The sequence below is a fragment of the Betta splendens genome, chromosome 13, assembly GCF_900634795.4.
Source record: "Betta splendens chromosome 13, fBetSpl5.4, whole genome shotgun sequence".
NCBI lineage: Eukaryota > Metazoa > Chordata > Actinopteri > Anabantiformes > Osphronemidae > Betta > Betta splendens.
The window spans coordinates 13483396-13509684 of NC_040893.2; the positions used below are offsets into that span (position 1 = coordinate 13483396).

General features: G+C 47.6%; 2 protein-coding genes across 5 annotated transcripts in view; one reads left to right on the forward strand and one right to left on the reverse strand.

Moving 5' to 3' along the window:
- The first annotated feature begins 227 nt into the window (after positions 1 to 227).
- LOC114867673 (beta-galactosidase-1-like protein 2) lies at positions 228 to 12845 on the forward strand. The gene is made up of 19 exons (XM_029170541.3): positions 228 to 685; positions 1354 to 1539; positions 1748 to 1816; positions 2144 to 2239; positions 2922 to 3030; positions 3401 to 3493; positions 3664 to 3745; positions 4187 to 4251; positions 4342 to 4426; positions 6505 to 6648; positions 7245 to 7325; positions 8597 to 8703; positions 9663 to 9809; positions 10033 to 10104; positions 10510 to 10588; positions 10703 to 10790; positions 11477 to 11591; positions 11958 to 12074; positions 12493 to 12845. Exons 1-19 carry the CDS (start codon positions 582 to 584, stop codon positions 12574 to 12576), a joined length of 1923 nt encoding a protein of 640 aa, XP_029026374.1. The 5' UTR covers positions 228 to 581; the 3' UTR covers positions 12577 to 12845.
- A 5-nt stretch (positions 12846 to 12850) lies between these two features.
- Positions 12851 to 26289, reverse strand: part of b3gat1a (beta-1,3-glucuronyltransferase 1 (glucuronosyltransferase P) a) — a 48855-nt gene continuing 35416 nt past the window's right edge. For 2 of the 4 annotated variants that reach the window (XM_029170543.3, XM_029170542.3), the window contains 6 exons: positions 23489 to 23631; positions 21887 to 21958; positions 21280 to 21791; positions 17767 to 18063; positions 15718 to 15824; positions 12851 to 15489 (listed from right to left, as the gene is read on the reverse strand). In XM_029170543.3, the coding sequence (XP_029026376.1) occupies positions 15738 to 15824; positions 17767 to 18063; positions 21280 to 21791; positions 21887 to 21958; positions 23489 to 23600 (1080 nt within the window). In that variant the 5' untranslated portion in view covers positions 23601 to 23631 and the 3' untranslated portion in view covers positions 12851 to 15489; positions 15718 to 15737. The remainder of the gene's footprint in view (positions 15490 to 15717; positions 15825 to 17766; positions 18064 to 21279; positions 21792 to 21886; positions 21959 to 23488; positions 23632 to 26289) is intronic. The other 2 variants (XM_029170544.3, XM_029170545.3) reach the window with 2 other exon arrangements.

Consider the following 26289-nt stretch of genomic DNA (forward strand, 5'->3'; position numbering starts at 1 on the left):
TCAGTATGTGGGTATGGAAAGACGGAGTAAGACTGGATGCAATTCCTTGTTTGTCTTCTGCAAACCTGGCGAAAAAAAACGATTCTGATTCTATGATTCAATTGGAAATCGCAATAGCAAAAACTTCATGAATTTTTATTGCAAAATAAAACCAACACAAACTGAGGGAAGTGGTTTTGTGCGCTTTTCTCAGAGGTGTGTTGTTTTCGACGGTCCCTAGAGCGTAACGTGGGTGTTTATCTAATGTACTTTTGCTTTACGCGATCTGCTTCTGTCATGGACACTAGATTTATTAGCTAGCACAACAGAACAACACGTTCAGTTTCATAGACCTTGTTTTATTTTTAATTAATGATCCCGGAAGTGCGATTATCATGCGTGAATATGGGTCTGCGCGCCTTCATTGGGCCGATCATATCGTTTCAACAGGTTTGGCGAAAGTAATTTAACGTGTGCGTGCACGGGGTTAACAGTTCCAACAGGACCAGTACGCTGATCGGACTGGAAACCACAACAAACATCCGCACGGGCAGTTTGGAACGCGCCAGAGCGCACTTGGCACCGAAAGGGAGTTGCTGTCGATGGAAAGTTCATCAGTGTTTTTCTTTCGTCTGTCGCTAAAGCAAAGATATCTCCTCCTGCTCTGCTTGGCCGTCGGAGCCATAGTTGCGTATCGATTCACGAGGTGAGACAAACACTCGTCAGCTTGCAAAGTGGCCGGCATACCAAAATAAAAGTCGCGCGTGAAGTTGAGGATGGCTGTTATGCCAGCAGAAAAATGAACAACAGGCTGTTCGATTTTCGTCGCTCATCTGCACATGGCTCCTACATGAATAGTGTGTTTGACTGTACAGGATGTGCTGCTGTTTGTGTGCTCTTATTTTGAAAATTTATTGAGGCCGTATTGCAATGGCACTGACCTGTGAACCATCACCTGATACACCCACTGATAGACACTGAACACGTGATAACTTATTTTTTCATTACACCTTGCAAGAACCCGGTTCCAGTTGAAGTTGTGTTACAACTGGGCATTCAAGTATGAATGAACCTTGCAAACTGATCTTGATGCAAGAGGCAGAAGGCTCAGATAGTTGTCCCAGGCTGCTGCGTCTCTCCTGTTGCTGTTACAAGCTGCAAATTGCCGTGTGATAACATGAGAGGCACACCTAGCATAAAACCTACCTTGTATCACCACAAGGCAATTTTTGAACAGGTCCAGCTGGTCTCAAGTAGTTTGCTCGGGGGAAATATTTCTTCAGTAACCGCTATGCCATGACTTCATAGTCTTTGATCCAGTTTCACTAGTTCAACAAGTTGGTTTTCAATTGTTGAGTGTGTTTTGTCCCACAGGAATCACAGAGAAGATAGAAAAATGCAACGTTTGGAGGGTCTGAGGGCCAACTCGTCGGAGTTCACTCTGGAGACAAAACCCTTCCGCATCCTGGGAGGCTCCATCCATTACTTCCGTGTCCCCAGAGCCTACTGGAGGGATCGGCTGCTGAAGATGAAGGCCTGTGGCCTCAATACTCTCACAACGTAGGCTCCCACTGCTGCTCGCGTTCGGTCGGATGCACTGATCCTCAAAGCCACAGAGATGAATGCTGTCAGACGGCTGTTTCATTGCTGAGGACAGATACACCGATTAAAAAACAAACAAACAGGAACACACAGTCAGCAAACAATGGCCATTCTTTGCCATTGAAATAAAAAGCTAGTAACGCAGAGCTTCATTGCTCCTTTTCAGGTATGTCCCATGGAACCTCCATGAGGCTGAGCGAGGCTTGTTCAGTTTTGAGGATCAGCTGGATCTGGAGTAAGTCGCAATGGAGATGTTCCTACCTCCTGCAGAGGGCACTGTTACACTGCAAACTCCATCTGTTTTCACCAGTCATCAATCATAACACACTCCTGAGGAGACGCATGTTTATGTTGTGCATGTCAGTGATAATACAGTAGCTTTATTAAGTTGCTGTGGTTTGATCTTCAAACATCTAAGTAAGTAAGGTTTCCTTTACACTGGAACACCTGCTCCATTATCTACGTCATAATCACCCATATTGTTTAACTATGTTCACTGTACAGTGGCTGGGACATTTCAAATAAGCAGCTTCTGCTCATTCACTCACTATGCTTCTTTCAGGGAGTACCTCCGCCTGGCTGCCAGCTTGGGCTTGTGGGTGATCCTGCGTCCAGGGCCGTACATCTGTGCAGAGTGGGACCTGGGGGGTCTGCCGAGGTAAGAATGATAACGACGCGTTACCTTTATCACGCATCCGTCTCACAGCCACAGCCCTGTTGTAATGCATTATTTTTAACAGCCTGCGGCTTCTCAGTTAAGCCCTTAAACTGACCTGAAAATTAATTGTTCTGTCAGGGAGTCTGGTACTTAGGGGCATCCTTGCTCAAGGCTAAATCCATTTAACTCCTGAAAATAATTCATAGCCCAGTTATGTGAATTATTGCATTAAATGTGCTGTCTCTGTTTAATATCACCAGATGTGTGTGATAGACTGTAGAGAGAGAATTTATCTTTATGGAGCTTCACATATAAGGCCTGTACAACCAATACAGGTAATATAAACAGTACAGAGGGTTGTAAACTCAGCCATATAGGTTTATTAGCTGTTGTTTTCATGAAAGTCACAGATGATTTATGAGATATTGCAGAGGACAGTAATTAAATCTGGCAGGCGTATCTCCTTGAAAGGATGAATTCACTCACATATAATCAAAATAGATTTAGGCTGATAATGATGCAAATTTTGGAGGGAAATACTGGAACCATGTATTGTTGGAGTCATAGTTTGATCTATAAAATAGCAGATAGTCAGACTTAGGTTTGTAATATCAGGTATGAGGTATGTGACATGTTGCCTTTAGGGCAGTTTAAAGGTCCTGCTGTGTTTGTCTTTCTTCAGTTGGCTGTTACGGGATCCAAACATGAAGCTCAGGACGACCTACCCAGGATTTACCAATGCAGTCACCTCTTTCTTTGATCACCTCATGAGGAGGGTTGTTCCTCATCAGGTACTATCTAATGTAGTGACACGACAGAAGGTCATTGTACTTAGTGAGGGAAACACAGAAAGTAAATGCAGTAAAAATAAAAATACAGGCAGACATTTTAATTGTAAGCCCAATATGTTTTTTACGTCCATGCAAAGCCCTGCAGTCGCACATGTCTCTGCTGTGGAGTAACCAGTGCACCATACGCGCTTACTGTATATCCTCCCAGCCACATTTTATTTTTATCAGCTCCATGCATCATTTAATAAGCTCAGATTTCCATTTCATACGGTTTTAAAAATGTAGCTGTAGAGCGGGCAGGTAGAAATGGTCAAGAAGTGGTACCGTGCTGTAATATGTGTCCTCATTTCATTGGCTAATTAATGCGCAGTACTCCAAGGGTGGCCCAATTATCGCACTTCAAGTGGAAAATGAATATGGCGCCTATGCTCGAGATAAAGATTACATGTCCTTCATTAAGGAGGTAAGAGGAAAAAGAACATTATTTTAAGCAGTAATTGCCTGCATTTGTTTACATTTTCCCTGCTATACCGTGTTCAGTCCCTTTTCTGTACACACTTTTTCAATAGGATGCCACAATGTCAATCCAGAATGTTTTGTTTCGGTCACTTTCATAATCCCTTTTCCCTTTAGGCGTTATTGTCTAGAGGTATCACAGAGCTGCTGCTGACCTCAGACAACAAGGAGGGACTAAAGCTGGGAGGAGTGAAAGGAGGTATTGTCATGTTGGCTGACAGACACACACACACACACACACACACACACACACACACACACACACACACACACACACACACACACACACACACACCGAGGAAAAGACACAGCCGAACACACACGGACAATATGGTTGTTGGTGTGTTGTGTTTCCACAAACAATGACAAGAGGTCTGAGCCAAGGGCGACTAGTGGCAGGCAGCTGCACACATACACATCCAGTACACACAATGGGCTTTGTGTATTGTAGCACAAAAACATAGCTGGCATAAATATTGCCCTGCCAGAAAAAAGTCTGGCTTGTGTTCTGTTGGTTGCATGTCTGTCATTTTAGTGTATGTGCATTAGAAACTACTATTTAAGCCCAATATGAAGTATTTTGATGAATTATTATTATTGTGTTTTAACAAATATCGGTGTTGATTCTTTGTGTCTTCAGCTCTTGAAACCATCAATTTTCAAAAACTGAACCCAGATGACATCACGTATCTGGATGCAGTACACGTAAGTTTGGCCTAAAGGTCTCCGAGCACTAATCACCTACACACGATGGATCTGTGCAGTCTCTGTATTGCCCTGTTTTGTTTCCACTAGCCACAGAAGCCTAAGATGGTGATGGAGTACTGGTCTGGCTGGTTTGACCTTTGGGGGAACCTTCACCACGTGTACGCAGCTGAGGGTGAGACACGTCGATGGGCAGGAAGGAGACGCGTGGGCTCCTGGTGGGAGCGAGACAGGCGTCCACATGAGGCCGGAGCAGGATTTCTGCAGATGGATTCTTTGTCGAGGGCCAAGCAGTTTCTTTCTGTACTCGGGGTCGATAATCCTGGCTAATTTGAGACCGGGGTGAGACAGGTGTTGTGTTGCGAGTCAATAAACAGTCTCTGAAAGGAAAAACAGAGCTTCTTGTGGGTTGGACAGAGCCGTGGCGCTTTAGGGGAAGAAAGGCTCCACCAAACCTTTTTAGCTGAGAATAAAATGGTCTCTGCCAGCGAGAAGGCAGGATGAGGACAAACTCAGTCTGTGGGAGTTGTGTTAGATACGTTCTCCAGGCTGAGTGGGAGACTGGCGCCGTGGTACTGGGATGTAAAGCTGAGCATATGGTCACTTCTTCCCTGTTTAGTCCACTGACGCGTGAGTGAACGTTTGTACTCCTCGATCTGCTCCAGCTGTAAATACACCAGCTCTATCTGGCCCTCGGCTGCAGTTGATGGAGACGTATCACTGTTTGCTTTTTCTTTGGTCATATTTACTGCACCTTCACTGCAGTGTCTTATATAGTAATTGACAGGATGCGTGTTCTGTATGTGAGGCTAATACTTCACTGGGATCCTATCGATTCGCTTCCAAATATATTGCATTTTGTCTGTCTGTGAAGCCCGAGCTACGGTTCGCATGCACCGTCTTTCTCATAAAACATTAACTGATTAGATTTGTTGGAGGCTTTTTGCAGCCATCATTTCTTCCTGGCAGTTTTGCTTTTGCTGTTTGGTGCTGGAGCGTTGCTTCGCTTCTTGGCTCCCTGACTATTCACACTATTCGTCTGCGGATCAGTAATTTAGTGTGAAACGACTGGCAAGAATGTGTATCATGTACTGTAGGGGCAGAGGAACGCAGATCTTTTGCTTAAATTAAAAATGTCATACAGCAAAGCAGTAATAGTGGTTACATGTGTAATAGAAGTTGAGCTTTCAGATCTTACTCCAGTAAAAATGGTTTTCATAAGCAGCTACTTATTATACTAAGGGTTGTAAACATTGTTCATCCTGTTGTAAACTCTCCTTTTATTACAGTACTGTTCACGCTGTTCATGTGTGCAAGCAGCGTGTTGATTCTAAGTAGTTTATAGAAACATATAATACCTAAAGCCATATTTAAGACCGTAATAATGGCTTGTGCTGATATTACAAGTCAAGAATGTAAATGTAGTCCAAATATACAGCGAGGCGGTGGCTCTTGTTTAATGACAGCCACACACCCCGCTGTCATCATCCTGAGAGCTCTCAGAAACGTCCTGCGTCAACGCAGCGCGGCGCCTCCAGCTCCGCTGCCTGTCACTCCCAGTAGCCTTCCACATCTTAACAAAAACGCTTCTAAAAATGAAAGGGCCACCAGTCTGGCTTCCTCGTGCTTTTTTTCCCCTCCGGAGTGAAGGGTAAAAGAAAAGGAAAATGATACGGACCCTCTGCATGCAGAAAGTGTCATTGCTGCGACCGAACGTTGCGATATTCAGAGGGGGACTCGTGTCCTTGACAGTTGAACGCTCTGCAGACTGCAGCACAGCCTGTAGTTGGTCACAGCTCCTGCCACCAACATGACTCTGTCACTCACCGTGCTCAATTGTTATTCACCGAGGCTCATGCCCTTGATTCACATCATTAAAGGCAGTTCGGAGTCCAATTTGAATACTTAATTACCTGCTCTCCTATGTTCGCCACAGAATATAGGTGGCTAATATGTGCAGGGACGTAGGTAATTTTTCATGGCTATGAGCTTTGCCCCATAATGAATTATAGTAACCAGTAATAGGATGTGTTACTGACATCCATCCGTGCTCCAGTTGAAGTGGAACTGAGGGCAATGGGATTATTGAAACAATGGCTCTGGCTTGTTATGAGTGAAGACAAATGGATTTTCTGCCCTTTCTGTTGCTCCCGTGTCTCCACGTTCAGATGCGCATTCATTTCCCGCTGCGCTCGCCGTGAATATCACAACATTACATTTGACTTCCACTTCTTGCCTCCGCTGCTTTGACAGACATGATACCTGTGGTGAGTGACATTCTCCAACGGGGCATGTCCATCAACCTCTACATGTTCCACGGCGGCACCACCTTTGGCTTCATGAACGGGGCTTTTGCCGTTGACCTGCCGGCACCTAAACCTATGGTTACAAGTTACGGTACGTGTTTTTAATTCTCTATGTGTTTGTCATTGAGGTCACACAGTGGATGCTGGCACTTTATGGAGGTTCTAATGTTTTGTCCACCATATTTAAATTAGGTCAGAGCCGCAATGTGGCTCCACCTTTGAATATGAATATAATTGTTAGTTTCCTGATCTGATCTGCCTGTAGATGGCGCTACCCTGCTTTGAAGCTATCAGCTGCTTATGCATTTAACTATCTGGTGCATTCATTACCTAATAAAATGCATGAGAAATGTAAATTGAAGATAGTACAGTAGGTTTTACGTCTTCCCCCAGGGCGCTTAACATTGTAACGACCTTGTTGCAGAGGAGAACCCTGAACGCCGCTCCGCTGCAGGAACGGCCGCCTCTCACCTTCCGCCCTCTTCGTGCCTGTGTTCGCGCCTTTGAATGCCTTTTGCCTTTTTTAGCCTCTATTTTCTGTCACGATAGCTGGAAATGTGTCTCGGCCCGCTGCTGTCTCCCGATGTCTGATAGGGGAGCGCGGCGCAGGCATCGGCCGCGGTGAGAGGCATCCCTGCCTCTCACTCGCTGCCGAGCCTGCTGTTCTGATAGCGCATTATCTTTCAGATTACGATGCTCCATTATCCGAGGCTGGGGATTACACCACCAAGTACCATCTTCTAAGGAATGTATTCAGCCCCTACCACAGTGAGTATTGTGTGTTGTTGCTGCAACAGGCCCCACATGTTCCGTCTCCCTTTTCTCCCCCTTCGCCTTTCATCTCCCTGCTTAAGTTAATTCTCTTTGTAGAACCTGTTCTCTGTTGGCAAAAGCAGGATAACTTTGCATATGATTACAAGAATGGATTAGATATGGGTTTGTGTGCGTGAGAGATTTCTGCCAAGTCAAGGACCTTCAATTACCACCTCTTGTAGTAAGTACTGGGCCTTGTGTTGTGTTTGTTCCATGCACCTTTGTCGTTGTGTTTGGATGCGACAGAAGTCGTGAGTATTTTGCAGCCGGCACTGCAAACGTACTGTAGCTTTTGGCGACGTGGGATTGAATCCAGCACAACAAAGTCATAATTTCCTCGGTGTTGTGGTGATTGAAGATTGTTTGAAAGGCTGCCTGCGCGTGAGTCATCCTTATGTGTTGTAGTCTGCTGAACAATGAGCAGTGGCCTGGATATGAGATGGCTCCGAGAGGGCTCCATGTTCTATAGGAGCCACGAACACGCGACCTAATTCTTTAATTAGATCAGCTTGATCTTGATATTTCATTATTGTTGAAAAATCCAGCCCTGTATTTCATGGCACACTCATTGTGGGGAAAAAATGTGTCATGATGTTTGCATGTATTACCTTCACACATTGGTAGCTTGACAGTTAATCTGAAAAGTTAAACAGATAATATGAACAAGTTGAGCTTTAAGGATAATTGGAAAACTCACATTTTGTCCTAAATGCTTAATTCATTTTCTCCTCCTTCTTTGACTTTTGATATTTTTAGAGAATGCAGAATGAATATGCTACCAAGCCTTATAAGCTTTGTAAGGTTATTGGGCACCATCCTTGGAGCTTTCTTTAAGTGATCCGCTTTTTAGCATCTGGTCGCATTGACATTGTGCTGAGCCTCTTCCACACAGGCCACTGGTGTCTCTGCGAGTTTTAACACCTTTAAAAGCAGTGACAGGGCAGAGGTGGCCGCCATTAATGGTTGTAAAGAGGCTGTTGTGTAACATGGAGCTGTGGAGGCAAATGACTCACCCAAGGAGCCTTAAAAGCAGCTTTCAGGGGCCTCGTTGCGTTTGGTGCAGAGTGATTCACAGCCTTGACGATGTGCGGCGTTGAGGCTGGAACAGGGTGGAGGTCACTTTGGGTTTTAAGACCAACTTCAGCAAGTCAACAGTCAAATTACTATCATGTTTTATTTCATACCGCAGTCAAATCTGATAATTGGCTTTCCTCCTGGTTCCGCAGCGCAGCCTCTGCCTGACCTGCCGCCTGTTTCGGAGAGGAGAGCGTACCTGCCCGTTGTCATCGAGCAGCACCTGCCTCTGTGGGACGTGCTGCACTTCACTGACAAGGTATTTTTGTATATTGGTATGTTTGTTTAGCACTCACATATTAGATGATATTCAAAGCGGCGAAAAACAAGCAGCTCTCCTCCTCCTGTGATGAATAATTGCTGGTCTGGCACTCCCTATTAGTGGCTTTGTGACTCAGTGGTAGAGTGATGTTTGTGGAGCAGAAGGTTAAAGGTTCAAACCCCCACTAGAGCACCAAGTGTCCTTGAGTTAAACAGTTTTTGAGCTAGCGCCTGCTCCTGATTACCTGATCAATTAAATGCAGAGGGCCAATTTTGTTGTTACATTGTATGTGATAATGACCAATAAAGGCTTTCTTTCCTTTTCTTAACGCATGTGGGGATAGAGCATGAATGCAACTGGTAACCCCCCGGTCGAGCCACCTGTTGGCAGGGCGTCGTCACGTCTACTTTCATGTCCGCCAGTCTGCTGCAGCCTTGCACGCCGCGCTCGCATTTATATTCAAACCAGATGTAGCGCGTCTGGCGCTTGTTTACACCATAAATTATTCACTCCGCGTCGTAACAATTTGCTTCCCTCGGAGATGACAATTACTTTACCCCTGACCAGACGCACAGCCGCGCTCGAAAAAGAGCCTTCCTCCCCTCGCTGGCTTGAGGCGGACCGAGTGGGACGTCGCGGTTTGATGGCGCATCTGTGAGTTTGGTGGTAGGTGGTTAATCGTGTCATAGCAGGGAGTGTTTATTGTCTTGTGAAGAGTGCGTAATGCGTTTCCCAAGGGTATGCGTAAATGATGTTGTTGAATAAAACAATCGCTCCGATTGCCAGAAAGGAAGGCTTCATTAGGTTTGATAAATCGTCACTTTGGATGAAACCGTGTTGCAAGTGGGAGATTTTCCTGCAGGAATCACCAGATCCCGTGTGCGCTGACAAGCCCTTAGCGTCTCAGTGCACGTGAAGAATGAACTACCTCTTCCTCCTCCTCTTCTTCGCCTCAGCCTTTGAAGTCGGAGCGGCCGGTGAACATGGAGAACCTCCACGTCAACAACGGCAACGGGCAGTCGTACGGCTACACGCTGTACGAGACCTCCATCAGCAGCGGAGGAGCCCTGAGCTCAAAGAACAGCATCAGAGACAGAGCGCTGGTGAGGACACACTCACGCCTTCGCACGCGGCTTCGCCAGAACGTTTGCACACGGACGCGGTGCTAGAAAGTGGTGTACTTGTGGAGTAGCAGTTCAAAAGCTGCGAATGTGACCAGCTGCCGTGTTGATTCAGTTTTACCCGTATAAATCTGTACGGTGGTTTCTACTGTGGTTAATGTCCGTATTCCTAATGTTGAGCTTGTATTTCATGCTTCCTCCTCAGGTTTTTGTGGACAAACACTTTGTTGGTGTTCTGGATTATAAGATACAAGAGCTCGCACTCCCCGATGGGAAGGTACCGTGTGTGTGTGTGTGTGTGTGTGTGTGTGTGTGTGTGTGTGTGTGTGTGTGTGTGCGCGTGCAACCACTCTGCTGCTCACTTCTTTCCAAAGCATGAAGTTGTTAATATTTAACAACTCGCACCGTGTGGAGGCTTCAGGGGATGCTGATGCTGATGTTTTTGGCAGCAAGGTCCCGATATTACGCCAACAGCAAATCTTCAAAAGACTGTGTATCTTAACAAATCTGAATCGTTGACTTCAACCTTGCAGAAAAGTGCAGACTAGGATCAGCCTTGATCAATTACTTAAAGTGGAGAGAGGAATTTCTGCCTCCTTTGTTTTGGCCGTTAATTCTTTCAGAGGGGGAACGTTGCTGGTCTTCAGTAATGCCTCATGTTTTATGTATTCTCCCACCGAAGGGGAAAAGAACTCTAGGTTTGCTGGTGGAGAACTGTGGAAGAGTGAATTTTGGCAAAACTCTGGATGAGCAGCGCAAAGGTACTTATTGTTTTTGCAAACGTTCCAGTCGTCGGAGATAAACTTGAAAGTAACAAACTTAGCGCGCCTCACGATGCGTAAGAGAAGTAAAAAGCGCTTTCACTCACCTTTCAGGTCTGGTTGGAGATATCGAATTAAACAAGCAGCTCCTTCGAGACTTCATTATTCATAGCCTGGATATGAAGCCAGGCTTTGTCAACAGGTTTGTTTCTTTCAATTACGATCCAGTTTCCCTCCTTGTTTGTGTTTCCCTGTCATTACACCTGCTTGCCTTTGATTCGGCGCCGCTGATTAAATCCCTTCTTTGCACAATTAGAACGGGGGCGCGGCGGCAGCCGTGGGAAATGAAAGCGGAGCCCTCTGAGTCAGGGTCTCGTTTTAAACATTTTAAATCATACCGTGTGCAGCCGGCAGGAAGTTACGGATGAGTGCACGAAGCAAGACAGGGTTTAAAAAGTACAGTCAAGTGTTCACTTCTTTGCTAAACACGTTTTACAGTATAGACTGTTTGGGCGTTTCCCTGTATCATGTCGACTTAGATGTAGATCATATAGATATAGAAGAGGTATATACTGTATTTATATGGTAGACAATCTAGATCTATTTTTAATTTCCTGCTGATTTACAGTTTCTTTACTGTGACACTGGGCTGAAAATGTCAAGGCCTAAAGAGACAGAACATTTCTTATATCACAGCAACCTTTTCACTGCACTTGGAGGCCAAAGAACTGAAAGCTATATTCTAAACAAAGACATGAATATAAATATACCTTCCTCGACATTTACTGTGGACAAATAAAAGGACGCAGCCTGCGCTTGGCTGACAGACGGACGTTTGAGACATCTGGATGTGAACAGAACGTCTCACGGCGCGTTCTCCTCCCTCAGGCTCGCTGGTTCCGGCCGCTGGATGAGCCCGCGTCAGCAGCCCTCCTTCCCCGGCTTCTTCCGGGCCAAGCTCTACGTGAACAGCCCTCCCACAGACACGTTCATCAAACTCCCCGTGAGTCCGACGCCACGCGGAGCTGTCAGTCCGGCTGACGCTAAATCTGCTCAGTGACTTATTATGTTTTTATATTACTTATTCCTGACTCACTGTCACTAGATATTTTAATAATAGTAGAATGGCTCTCATTCCATCTGATATTAAAAAAATCTTTAGCTTTATTAAAAACGTTCACTCTGTGATTTTCCTGCCACTGTTAGTGCCATTATTAAGTGAATAAATTAAGCGCCTCTTGACAGATAATTTTCTCCCCCGGCTTTATCAGCGTGGAATGTGAAAAGCAAACAGTGTTGTGAAGGCTTGCCGCGTGTGCCGGATCAGTGATCGACACGATTGTTGTGAACAGCGAGACGCATTTTGCAGGGCTGGAGTAAAGGCGTCGTGTTCGTCAACGGGCGGAACCTGGGCCGATACTGGTCCATCGGCCCCCAGCAAACGCTCTACGTGCCGGGTCCCTGGCTTCACCGAGGGGACAACCAGGTGCGGAGCCACAGTGTCTACACTCAGTATAAAATATGTAATTGGAATTATTATTATTGAAAAGTCCGGCCTATTCCGTTATAACATAACTAGTAAGATAGAAGTAATGATTCTTAATAGAAATGATATTATTTGATTAAAAACATGTTTTTCTTCATGCTCAAACAAAGACTGAGCAGCTGGAGTGGATGTTCCCTCCCAGAGTGCAGTTCTTCACCTTCAATAACGCGGGAGGCAAAGGCGCCTCAGATCAATAGTCCCTGATAGTCTCCACTGTGTAGCTCTGACGCCGTCGACCTCTTCCTGCAGCAGCGTGAAGCTTCCCTCCTCTGCGCCTGCGCGAGCCGGAGCTCTGTGTGTTGACGCTGTTGCTCGGCCGCCCACTCTCGCTAAGCTGTGGGCTTGTGCTCCGTCACAGGTCGTGGTGTTCGAAGAGCAGGAGACGGACGGTAAGATCCAGTTCAGCAGCGGCCCCGACTACGGCATGACGGTGGACGTCTAATGAGGCGAGAGAGAGAGAGCGGACGTCGCGTCCTCGACGCCATCGCGTCCTCACGGACTCAAACGTGACCTTTTGTGTCAATGTGATCAGTGTAATTATCTTTCCAACAACATTTTTTTTGACTAATGACTATTTTTACATCATTCTTCAACTTTAACGGACTCTAAAGCAGCTTATTCGTGCCACCTTAGCGATTTCCTGGCTCCTCGTCAACGTGTCACATCTTCAGACAGAGGCGCGCACAATAAAACATCTCACTGGACACCGGAGCAGGCCGGGTTCTTCTCAGTTGTTTATTTCTCTTGGTTCAACTAACATCTTTCTCTGAGACAGAATCGTTGTGGCAAATAAACAACCTTAAGAGTCACATGCATAAAATGTGAATTACATGAGGCTGGAATATGACGTGGACAGATGGAAGAGGAGGGAAATGGGGAGAGCGTTGTGTGGAAAGTGTACTGTGCCTTATAGGAACCCTCCGAGGGCAATGCCTATGAACTAAACCGTTTAAATAGTGTACTGCTATTGACGTACAGATAGGTTGGTCCTAGTGGTAGTAGATATTGCTCAGTACATCACCTGTGGGAGTCGGCAAACTTTTCAAATCCTCAATGGCAATCACGCCTGAAAGCCCTTTGATTCCTGCTGCTGCTTCAGGACAGCGAACGCCACCGCTTCTTAGTTAATCAAGCACGTCCGCGTCCGTCGGACACACGACATGCGTTTGCCTTCTGGACAAGAACAACATTTACGAGATGAAAGCAAGAGTTTAATTTTGCTTGACAAGTGAATCATCAAAACTTAGTCAACTTCAGGAAAACTTATTAATCCGCTGTTTCAAGTGAAACGTGGTACTTGTCAGCTTTGCTCGTTTGGAGGTGAGGGTCTGTCTGTCTGTCTGTCTGCTGATGCTAACCTATGACTGAGCTGCTGTACAGGATTAACCACGTGTATGTGTGCATGCTGTTTTTACAGAGCAGCTTGAAAATACAGATTTAAGGGACAACACTGCTGTAGTTTAATTGCACATCCACAATTGAAATAAATACATAAATAAATACATTAAATTTGATTTTGAATAAATAATCGGAGGCAAGTCGAACATAGAACAAATCCTAAAGACTACAGTCTCCATGGCTGATCCGGGTGCAGTGTAATATCATGCAGTAAAATGAAAACAGCCATTTGCGCGAGAGGTGCGACGCCGCCGCCGCCTGCGTCTGAATGAGCGTCTTATCGCGTTGCGGGTGAAATAAGCGATAACATGGTTTCTGCGGCAGCGAGGCTGCTACGTCTGTGTACGTTTTCTGTGTTGAGTGTGCAGCGGTGGGGAGGGGGGTTGAACACAGATAATCTGGCAGCAGCACACAGCCCCAGTGTTTAAATTATCTCCAGCTTCTTCCGCGGGGCAGTGTTAGATAAGAGCCGCCGCCGTGTGTTTGCGCCAGACGGATGATTTATCAAGTCGAGGAGGAATCCTATTGTGTGAGGTGCGAAATAACGTTGTCCTACACTATAAGTTGATGCCTCTCCATCCTCTCCACCTGGTTAACGTTCAACGCGGCGGCCGCCGTGAGACGCACGCGACAGCCCGCGACACTGAGGATGCCCACGTCGCCACCGGGTCTTTAACGAAGTAAGAGTTGGTCTGTGGCGCTTCTCTTGAGCCGCCGTCACATCAGAGGAGTGCGTGGAAGTGGGAGGGTTTTGGAGAAAACGAAATGTTTTGGGGCCACGCGTTAATTATTCAACTCTATTATTCGTAACTAAGGTGCGCTGTATTAAAATGCAGCAGATGCGGCCTGTGTGTGTGTGAATCTGTTGTTGCAGAGTATTAGAGGAGAGGGACTGTCTTCATCTTGGATGCAGTTCTGCCCCGCTCGCTCTTTTTTCACGCGTCACGGTGCATAGAAAGGACTAAAGGCAGAACGCTCACGCGTGGGGTACATTTGCCTTCGTGGCTTTGTCGTGCACCACGAGCTGTTTCAGTTACCGGTGAAACCGGTGATGTACCATCATGGAGGGAACCTGTCATTGTGGAGAAAGTCACCGAAGGACGGACACACACACATGCAGTACTCGCAGTGCTCCGCGTCCCAATTCGTCATTAATCCTCAGATTGCTGTGATGTTGAATCGCTATTTACAGGTTTCTACAGACGGTGTAATGTAAAGTACTGCTGCGGCGTGTGTCTGCTAACGGGAGGGGGAGGGGGGGGGGGGGTGGTTCACGTTTCGTCCAGCTGCCTCCCTTCGTGCGTGCGGTGGCTTCGATGCGTGAGTTAAATGAACAATGGCAACCGAGGAGTAAATGTCGTTAAGAGTCAGTAGTGTCGAACTAGCGTGTGAGTCGGGTGCTTGCAAACACATCCAAACCAGTTAAATTAAATTAAACAAACGTTTCAGAATTATCAAAAGAACATTCCTTCCCTTGCTCTGGTTGCGTTTTCTACCACAAGAGTCACATTCGTCCTTGGGGACGTGCTTTCGTCCATGCTGATGATGTCGACCGCGTCCTTAAATCCAAGGGCGCGTCTCTTTTCTTCAGTTCCACGTCCTTTTTATTTTTATTCATCGGTGTCTTTTTTATTTATTTATTTTTTTTTACGTAGCGCGTTCTGGCTGCTCGCCGATCGCTTCTCGTGTTGTGCTGCCTCTCGTGTCAGGTTCTCCTCAGCCCGACGTGCAGGTGATGACTGCCATGACTATCATCATCGGGCCTTCGTGTCGTCGGTCCTGACAAATAACCGCCGCCTCTTAATCTGTGCTTTATAAGATACATTTGTACTGTTTTAGTCCACGTGTGGGGAAATGTCAGCTTCAGTCGAGGGGATTAAACACTTCCTGTTTTTTTCTTTTCGATGATTAAGAGCCGATTGCCGTTTCCCCCCTGTGCTGGTCCAAGGCCAAGCGCCTGCAAGAGAAAGGATTAAGATACGCACTGAGGCTTCATAGGTTAATAGAACAGTTTATTTTCATTGGTGACATCTAATAATAGACAACACCTGCCGCATCACCGGAACAAATCCATAAATATTAGGAACACCTGCTCCTCCTGTGGTCCAACAATATGAGAGAGGAGGAGGATGATGGACGCGTTTCCATCAACGGTAATGGAAGGGGTTCCGCACTGAACGCTTACCGCTCTGTGCAGGAGGCTGCTCAGATTTCCACATTCGGGTCCGTGAATCCTTTTTTCCCCTCGTTCACCAGCACGGGCTTCTCCGTTCTCGTGTGCCAAACGAGTACCTGGCGAGAAAGCAGCGAAGAACAACAGGCGCCGTTAGCGACGCGCCGCTCCGCTAATGCGCCCGCTCGGCCTCTTCGCTCCCACTCTGCCTCGCGCGCGCCTCAAAACGTTCGATTCCGGTCGTGGCCCCGGCAGAACCCGGCCCCGTGTGCGCGAAGAGCTAGCAGAGTGTGAACGCTGCATTAGAAGGGGAGCGAGGAAGTGCGTTATCTCCCCAAATACGCAGTAAAGTCCTCCTCCGACCGCATGATAATGTCTCTTTTCGCCTCTTTGTGGGGCTCGTCTGTGGGTGCGGGGCCCCGTCGGGCGCGTGATTAGGCCCCAGAGGCTGGACAAACGTCCAGGGAAAAGGGTGGCGGGAGGAATAGAAGGAGAGAAAACAAGAGGAGTCGAGCTCATTTCCCCCTCGCTCCTCGGCGCTGGAGCCGTTCGCGCTTTTCATCTCGGCTCATGAATTATGCATGGGGTGTGTTTGAAATGTGCCAGGAGCCCACCCTCACTTTGCTCAGGTGTAGAGGGAGCTTAATAGTCATGCTCACATCTGAAGTGGGAGGTTATAAGGAAGGGAGATGCCGTTGCACGACTTTAGGTTTTTTTTGTGCCTCCCCCGTCCTCTCTCCCTCTCTCCCTCTCTCCCTCTCGCCCTTCTGTCCATCCCCGCGCTCATCTGTAATCAGTGTGACGTCCCAACCTCCAATTCCGCTCTCTCAGCCGTTGCCTGAATCCCCTCTTTTCATTTAGCCCTCTGAATGACTGGGGGAGAGCAGGAGAAAAAGCTGGCTGAAAGTATCCCTCCCTCCCTCGCGCTCCCTTTTGTACGGGTGTGTATGCATGTGCAGGGGTGGTCGGAGGGTGGATGCTGGCTGGCTGAAGTCCTCTGGCTGACTCCTCTTTTCCCAGAGAGAGACTTAGTGAAGTGAACCAGACCAAAGGCCGTAAGCAGGATTGGTGGAGTGGGCAAAGAGATCGTTGCTGCTACCCTCAAGCCTCTTTTTCAAATGTGTGTGTGTGTGTGTGTGTGTGTGTGTGTGTGTGTGTGTGTGTGTGTGTGTGGGCAGAGTGAGAAAATATAATCAGCGCTTTCCAACTTTTCAGCAAAAAAGATTTACATTTAAAAACTATTTTCTGCCAAAGGATCTATACATATCTCTAGGAAGTGTTAAAAACAAACATATGATGTGTTTAGCGGAGGCAACGAACGAACCATATTCACAGATGTCTGTTTGTTTAAATGCTCTTAGCATTTTATAAAAACAATCCAATTATGAAATGATAGTAATAAAGCATTTGTCCTGATTATAATGCACCATTTCCACTGGTTTGACACGTTCCTTTCGTCTTTACAGACAAAAGTCTTATTATTAGCTTTGTTTAAAGTCTCATATCGGACTGGGTGGTGTAGTTGCAGTATGGCTATTTGCACCACACGTTCTACTGTCTCTGTGTTAATTAATCGCCTTGCGTGTGTGCAGAGCTGCTGAGTCTAGTTTCCTCGTAATGTTTCACACAGAGTCCACTGCTTAGTTGAAGGTTGGTAATTAAGCTCTAAAACTTGCTCCTACACAGACACAATATCTTTCCCTGTGTTCATTAGTGGGTTTGATCCCAAGGCTGTAACTGATGCATGTGTATAAAACACTGGCTAGAAGCTCAAACATATAGACTAGCTCTTTATAACGTTGAATGGAGACAGTTAAAATGAAAGAAAAGGTGAATAGCACATGCACAGATTGCACCTTTTTATACTTTTCTATAAATATTTATAATAGTCAGTGCAATACTTTAATTGCAATTGACTATATATACAGTGCATTGATGACACATCAACAGCTCAGGTTTGATTCCTTTAACACCATTATTTGTTTCCGGGATCGATTCCTTTGCCACTAACCTTTCAAATTAAGTGGCTTAATGTCGGTAAACATGGAGAGAGCAAATTACCTTTGTGCAATTGGCCGCTTTAGGCTCCAGGTCGTTGAGTGTGACCAGCTCTCGGAGCAAACTGCTCTCCTGGTAGCCTCCCTTCACCCCGCGGAGCTTAAAATACGCCTGTGGCTTGAAGAGAATGAGCCGCAGGTTGATGGCGAAGCCGGCCATGTCGATGGCAAAGGGCCGGTGGGGGTCGAACACCGTCTTCCAGCCGTAGACCTTTCCAGCCGCGTTGACCTTAGGGGACTCGTACCGCAGGCCACCCACAAAGGCCACGGGCCACACCGAGACCTTCCGGGTCGATCTCATCTAATGAGAGGATGCGGGGAGAAACGGAGGAGGCAAAAGAGCACATTAGTCATCTGAGGAAGGCAACATGACAGCGAGAGCGGACGTTTAGGGGCCGCTGTTATCAGAAAGACGGCGAATATTGACCAAGACGCGCGTCAGATGAAAGGAGATCACACACACTGCTCAACAGCTGTCCCACAACGAGATAATTAGACACGACCGCCTTTAGAGGCAGTGGAGGCGGGAGAGCAGAGCCGGTGGGGCTGGAACGAGCCGAGCTCAGCCATTAGAGCAAGTGGCTGTGGCGGTGCAAGTGTGAGGGTTTTCTGAGGCCGGGCACCGCAATTTTCTTCTTCTTCTTCTCTTTTTTCCCCCGTCCTTTAATCTTTCACCATCAAACGATCTTTCCGCCCTTTTCTTTGTCCGCCTCTCCGTGCGCCGTTGCCGTTCTGGCAAGAGCTGCTGCAGTAATAAAAGGTGGGTTTTTATAATGAGGGAAGAGGCAGGTTTGGAAACCGCAAAGGTATTTAATCAAACTCAATGCAGCAGAAATAATGACGCCGGCGGTGGGTCTCTTTAAAATGAAGGCGTGTGCAGGCGAACGCTCAGTTTCCAGTCCTGTGATGTCGTCCGCCTGCATGAACGTGTTTAAGCTGCTGTAGATTGGTGGTCAAGTCGAGGGTCAGGGGGTTGAACGGCGTGAAGCGGGTCGGGGGCTTATGGGAATCCATGGATTTGAGCCGTCAGAGAAAATAACTGCGCCGGACACCCAGATCAGATTTGGCAGGAAGTCCGGACGTAATGAGCGCCGGGCGCTAATGACAGGACAGAGCGTGTTTATGTGACTGGGCCTGTTTTGTACCAGGGCACACGTGAGTCAAGCAGCGTCACCTGCCTCGCTCACACACACACACACACACACACACACACACACACACACACACACACACACACACACACACACACACACACACACACACACACACACACACACACACACACTTAAATCAAAAGGAGGCGCGAATGGGGCTCTCTGCAGGCGATGTCAAGATGCTTGTCACTTCCCCGTCTATAGTGAAAATGTGAAAATGAGTGTTCCGCCCGCTGCCTCTGCTGGGAATATAAGCCAGAGTAAAACAGCACAAATCCCTCTTCTGCCGGCAGCCGAGCGAGTGAAATTGCAACAAAGTTCTTCTTGCCCTACTCTGGCGTGTGATGTGTTTGCACAGAGCGTTACTGTTGTGCAGCCTGTGTGTTGTTTCCTGCTCCACTTAGAGAGAAGGCGCCAGAACATCAACGTGATAAGGCGAGAAACCGGCACCGAGAAACGCGGCCACGTACATTAATCAGCCCTTAACGGGCCCGAGACGATAACGTGGGCAGAAGCCCAACAATAGCGAAGCACTGATTCAGAGCCCTGTCATTATTTATTTATTATCCTTAATTAAAACAGATTTTGCTACCTGTGGTAGAGAACATCACAGTGAGCGTTGCCAATTGATTTATATAGCGTGAGATCAGCGTCGTCTCAGTGAAACACTACACTGGTTATATATATATATATATATATAGAACATTTAGTCATGATCCACACGGAGGCTCGGTCACAACCGACAATGATGTTTTAAAAACAGCTAAATGCTAAAAAACTTGGTGGAAATGAAACATAAACATTTCGTACGTGCCCTTAATAATTCATATGGCGCCGCACAAGCTCGCACTTCAGCAGCGGGAGATGAATTTTGCATTAAGTTCTTGGGTTTGACCTAAAAAGCCCGCGTTTAAGGAGCGGCTCCTACGGGCCGCGGTTCACGGCTGCCGCTGACGTGTTCTGTGTGGTTTAACCAGCATCTTGCCGCCGATGCTGTGGAAGAACTACACGGAACGCTACTGCGGCGTATGGAACCCACGCTGCAGACTCTCCGCTTTCTGCCCGTCACCGTCTCCTTCTCATTCCTTCTCAATCTTTCCCCCTCCGCCCTCTGTCCTCCCCTCAGAGCCGTTACTCAGGCCTGTAAATAGGCCTGTTGGAGGTGATGGAGGTGCTCCGAGGGAGACCGGGCACTTTGGCTGATTCCCAGAGAAAGGTAATGACAGGCCCCGTCAATACCAGGCGCTCCATTTACTATGGGCCCCGTCTGCACTACTAACAAGACTTGAGGCGGAGGCTGAGAAGCTCTAGACCGTGTCCGCTCAGGTAATTCAGCTGATGTGGAGATGGATGGCCCGAGACACGCTGACTACACGGCCCGACGTCTCTCCACAGACTCCTGATCCATGACCGTGGTTGTAAAGAGCCGAAAAATGCTCGGATTAATTGAGAATGCCGTCTGCAGCACCTGCGTACAGTAAATGCTCAGGTTTACTCTGTACCAATGCAACCCAACTGTCCGCTGGTACGGAAATGCCGGGACATATGAGCATAGGAGCCTAATGATGACGTAGATGATGTAGATGAAGATTATGTTGACGTTTAGATGAATCCCATTTTATGGTGTAAAGAGATTCAGTCAGTTTAGCTTAATGCTAGCTAGAACCAAGACCCTGAGTGGCCCTGTCAGAACCCAGAGCTCCGTTCTACTGAGAATCTGTGGCGCAAGCAAGATGCTAATGGCAAATTTAGATGATCCTTCGTCAGCTTTCAGAACAGACAGAATAAACCTCTGAGTTTAACCGAGACTGCATCAGTCTCCACATTTTTCAAAAGACGGTGGAGTTAGTAACAATGCGAAGCTGGTGAAAAGGTCACGGCGGCAAATCCTTAAATGAATTCTTCTGCTCTGCTTCTTAATGGTTTTCAATTCTCTCAGCTATAAGAGCAGCCACTGTGTTGGTCCGGTCCAAACTGTGAATGCGGCTTCAGTTCTTTCGGGCCGCGGTGAAATGTTTGGCTCTAGATGCTGCGCGTGATCGGATTAGAATAAGAATGTGAATCTGAAATATGGTTGAACCATCGGATCCAGGCTGCTACCGCTGTTGCACCGTGATGAGCAGACCTAAGAAACTTGTCGCCTCTCTGATTTGAGTGCAGTCTTTCCTTCAATGAAGACAAAGAAGCGCTTTCTGCTGCGTATGTGTCTATGTCTGCCCCTAGATGTCATTAAGGATTCATACTTTATTAATGTCACTTGTAAATGACACAATTGATGTGTAATGTTAGAAGACAATGTGGCCCTTTCAGGCTTCAAAACGCTCCAGTGACCTACAGATCGACTGCGACGGAGCAGCACTAACCTCCTCAAACAACTCCAGGCTGTACGTGTTGTCGTCGTCGGCGAAGTAGACGATCCCCGCCTGACTGCTGTTGGCGTTGAACGTCTCCCTCAGCCACCGCAGCGCCAGGTTCCTCTGCATGGTGCCCCTGGGGATGCGGGGGTCGCGCGTGTCCCCCCGCAGCTTGTAGTTCCTCGGCGTCTCCACGTTGAGGTGCGTGTAGTTCAGGCCGGTTTCCCTGAGGAGCCGGGTGACGAGGGGCGTCCTGCGCTGCGAGTCCTCCACCAGGATCCAGTGCAGGTTGGGGACGTGGAGGAAGGTGTTGGCCAGCCGCGTCAGCTCGGCCTTCTGCACCGGCCGGCTGTACGTGGGGGTGATGATGTGGATGGTGGGCAGCACGTCGGACCACGGCGGCGGCCGCGTGTACACATACTCCGTCCTCACCACCTCCACAATGTCCCTGTCTGAAGCACAGTATTCCTTGGAGTCCTGCGCCTGGCCGCCCGCCTCCCGCTTGCCGTCGACGCCATCATCTGCACAGCGGCGATAAGAAGGGGCGTTAGTGCGAGCCGAGCGCCTCTGCATGTCTGCCTCAGGTAACTTGAACCCGAAAGGGGGCGAAGTGTACCTGAGAGCCGGTGGTGGCGAACTGCAAGCCTCTCTGGAATGATAAAGATCTCTTTTACTAGGTGGTGACAAGCTGCAAAAGGTGAAAGCAGGCACCGTGAGAGGGTGGAGAGCGGATGGACAGAGAGACAGCACAGCAGCACGGCGTTCGGCTCCGCTTTGACCACCCTCCGGCCTCCTCTGTTTCATCCCCACAAGCTGCTTGAGAAATAGATTTTAGCTTTAAGCAGATGAAACTTTGCGTGCGAAATTAAGTCTTTGGGCCCGTTTAGGTCTCAAACTTTATTTGTTTCGCCGCCGATCGCAGCTGCTCTCGCTGCAGCGGTGATGGAGCGAACCTGTGCGTCCCAGAGACAAACTATGTCATAAAAGGTTCCGTGTGACACACTTATTTCGGCGCCTCATTCATTATATAGGGAAGTAAAGGCTCATTTAGACGCCGCGAGTCAGCCGGAGTTCACTCTGTTCATGGCTGGGGTATTTTTATCGCGGGGCCTCGGTCATGATTGTGGAATGATTACGGCTGCGGTTTCCTTGATGTGGTGCCACGGCTGATGGCAGACTCTGTCGCCGTTCTTCCAAGCCTCCATTTACACCTCCAACACAAAGGGGATTTTTTTTTCCCCGCTGCACATAGATTAACACAATCTGCTGATGGCCAGATGTTGAACAGAAGCTGCCACTGGGCCGGCTGCCAACAAACATCCACGGTATAGCTTCCCTGTCAGGAGCACACAAAGAGAAGCCAATGGGCAGAGCTGGATCAAGAGAAAATACTATTTTTAATAGGAAACTGTGTCCAATTGAAAGAAGACTTAAAAGAAAGACTTTAAATGTCTTTACCATCGCCACCGGTGCCCGTCACCCGTCTGGTGAGGGCCATATGGAATGAGTTCCACTGATTGCCACTCAGTCAGACTGCAAAGGCGCATAGTTTTGTTATTATTTGTTCATTCTATTTGCTAGAAAGTGCCTGGAGTCGTTTGTCTAAATCTGCTTTGCTTTGTTAACCCCTCTGTGTGCGCTCATGACATTAAAGTTAGAGGGCAGAGAGCTCTATTGATTTGCTGCTGCTCTAATTTGGGCATGTTTACACCACAACTCACTTGGCATTTTCCACGGTCGGGCTGTGGTCTCTGTGGATCGTCTGAGTGGGGGGTGGGGGGGCCTTTAATGAAGGAGAGTGATGTGCAAATGTAATATTGCTGTAGATGTGGATGCAACATGTTCCTTGACGCTAATTGTGCAAATATCTTTATGAATTCAAATTGCAAATTAAATAAACAGTTTTTTTGTGCTTATTTTAGTTTGGTTGACTGGGAATGGCTAATAATGAATGAGCTGCTCTGTTTGTTCTGCAGAAACTATACAAACATGAAGAGAGCTATTTCGGTGACAGATTGATATCGAGAGTCTTTATCCTGTGGAGTCTGCACTGATGAGGCCTGCAATGACTGGACAAGTGTTATTATGTGCCCATGACGCTGATGGTCACGGACGGCGAGCGCCTCTGAGTGAACCGCCTGTTGTCTAAACCCTGAAGTGCTGTGTGATACATTTGAGGACCCACTTCAGCCGCGATATTGGAGTGTCATGCACGTACCCTTGCGGATGGCGAGGAGTGGAGCTATGGTGCTTTGGTGCCAAACGGTGATGAGCAGAGTCCAGGGTAACACGATCAACACGATGGCAAGAATGTCTCTTCTCTTCGGCATCTCCAGGATTGGTTATTAGGCTCGGCATTACCTGGAGAAAGGAGAGGGATCCGTGAAATGTCCATCAGCGCCTTAGAGGCGCAGTATACAGCATCAGAAATGCAGCGCCATAAACCCCGCATCCACCGATAGCTAATGTGAGGAAGGCTGAAAACGGCTGGAGGAGAAACCGAGCGGCCGTTTACTCACCGCCGTTAAAGTGAACTGAGCTGATCTCTGCCACAGAAAAAAACAACATGCTGCACCAAAGGGCCAACAAATGGAGGGTCAGGGGCCCACGGAGCCGGAGCCGGTGCCGGTGCCGTCTGCCAGCCCCATGAGCTCATCGCCGCCATCACCGAGGACGGTGCCGTGACTTCATGCCCAGTGCACGAACGAATCACCGGCCAAGTGGCAGTAAGCGATGTCATCACACAGCGGGGCGACTGTTCCCCCGACTCCAGATCATTCGCTTTCGTTTTTTATTCCCCTAATATCCTTAATCTTAACTGGGTAGTAACTGAAATAGCATCTTTAATATACTCCACATGATGTATCTGGATTTATAACGGTTATGACTTGATACTGTGGCGCTGGGACCTGCATTTAAAAGCAAATTGGTGTTTTAAGTGTGTCTTCCTGAGTGAATGATTATATTTTTTGTGTCCTAGTCCTTTATTTCATTCCTATGGAGCCAATTTACATTTCATTTAAATCCAACAGCCTCTCTCAGGGTCTCCGTCCCCTCCTTCTTAATAGGCTTTTGACATTATGCCGAGCCTAAACAGGAAAAAAAAACCCAAAACAAACGCAGTCAGAAGCTGATCTGCTCAATTAAACAAAAGAGGAAAACAGACATATTGCGTGCACAGGTGTTTGGCGTATTCATTTCAGCGTTACACATGAGGAAACAAGACATCGCGTTTCCCACAGAGCTTCTGCCGCCGCCACCGCTGCAGAGTGGGGCTCTACAGTGTATCAGGCCTTAACGTAATTGTACATTCCAATTATGGTTATTGGGCTCCGTAATTAAACAACAAGCCATCAGGCGAGAGGCGCAGCACACATCACATGCAGTACATTAAACTATACGTGCTGTCATCCCACATCACATATGTGCTTAAATGAACTCCTTATCAGGAATCACCAGAACAAAAAGACCAAAAGCCCGTTCCTCTGCAGACGGGCAGAACCGGAACGATAAGGACCTCTCAGTGACCATTTGAGAGAATATCTCCCTCCTTTTGTTTTCACAGAGGCCAGCTCCCTTTTTCCTCTGGCTCACACTGACATGAGCCATTGGAGGGCAGTCAGCCAGGTTTAAACATAGAGGGTGGGAGACTGGGATGCGATACAGAGGTTCTCCTTTATAGACACGCGTGACATCTATTCATTATTTAGCATCGAACAAGAAAAGGCAGAGAAGCCAAAGCGTGTCAGTAAAATGTAATGAACTCTAATTTGAATACACGTCATTCAGATTCAGATGCAGGTTTTCTGCTCAGGTATGAAAAGGATCATATCAATATAGAGAATAGAGAGTGTTTATGATTTTACATATTTGGCTCCAGCCTGAGCTGCAAAGAGACCCAGTATTTTTCATTTCTTATTCATGCCTAATGTGAAAACTGAAAGGAGGTTAGTCACAACTCCTCTGCTCGCAGCAGTCTGGGGTGGGGGATGTTACAAAAATAAACCGGCATCATGTCTTATTCAAATACGTCGGAGAGAACGGTGTTTCTATGGAAGCTTATGTTTCATTCAACCAGCGCTGTCTCCGTGCTGCATCAGCTCCAGGACTGCGAGGCTAAAAAGTGTTTTGGGTCTTTGTGATAGAAAATCACATGAAGTGAAATACGTGGGTTTGTGGGAATAAACAGCAGGAGCCCCAAAATCATTTTACTGGAACTGCCTGTGACCCAGTAAGGCAGTGGGGGGTGGGGGTGTGTGTGCTCGATGTGCACTAAATTTCAAAACAATCTATTTTCAGATTGCCTTCACTCGTCCAAATTCTCGAACGGAGAAATGTTCACAGCAGATGAGTGAGAAAGGGAATAAAAAGATGAATATGAGAAGCGGTCGTCACGGGTTAGTGCAGCCTCTGCAGCGTTTGCTGTTCATGACAGCGACAAGCAAAAACAGTGGTGACAAAAAAAAAAACAACATAAAGCTAAACAGCGGCAGCAATTGAAAGGCTTTACAACCGCTGCCAGGCGCTGTCATACATGCAAGCGCACAATGACAGCGTTGTCGCTCCGGCGTCTGCACAACACACGCCTCACTTCGCCGCGCCGTGATTGAGCTCAACAGAAGGAAACGCGCTGCCGTGCGGCGGCGCGCCAAGATCCAAGAGCCTCCGAAGGGCAAATGCAGCTGAAGGTGCGGTAAAACAACAGCGTGATTCACCTGCGTCAATCAAAACCCAGCCGCAGCCGAGACGGCAGGATCTGGGCGAGCGCCGGGCCTCGCGGCCCGTTGTGTGCGGCGCCTCAGCTGTGTGATGTGGCGGCAGCAACCGGTGGCAGACGATGGAGCCTGACAGGCTCCCGCATCAGCACGGGTTAACCAGCTGTGAAGGGAACACCTGCCGCTGATTAATAAAGAATCACAGCAACAATGCCACGTGTGGAAATTGTTGTACTGATTGCTGAGCTAACACCGGAACCCCCAGAAGGTGGAACGGGGAGGGGAGGGTGGGTTGGAACAATAT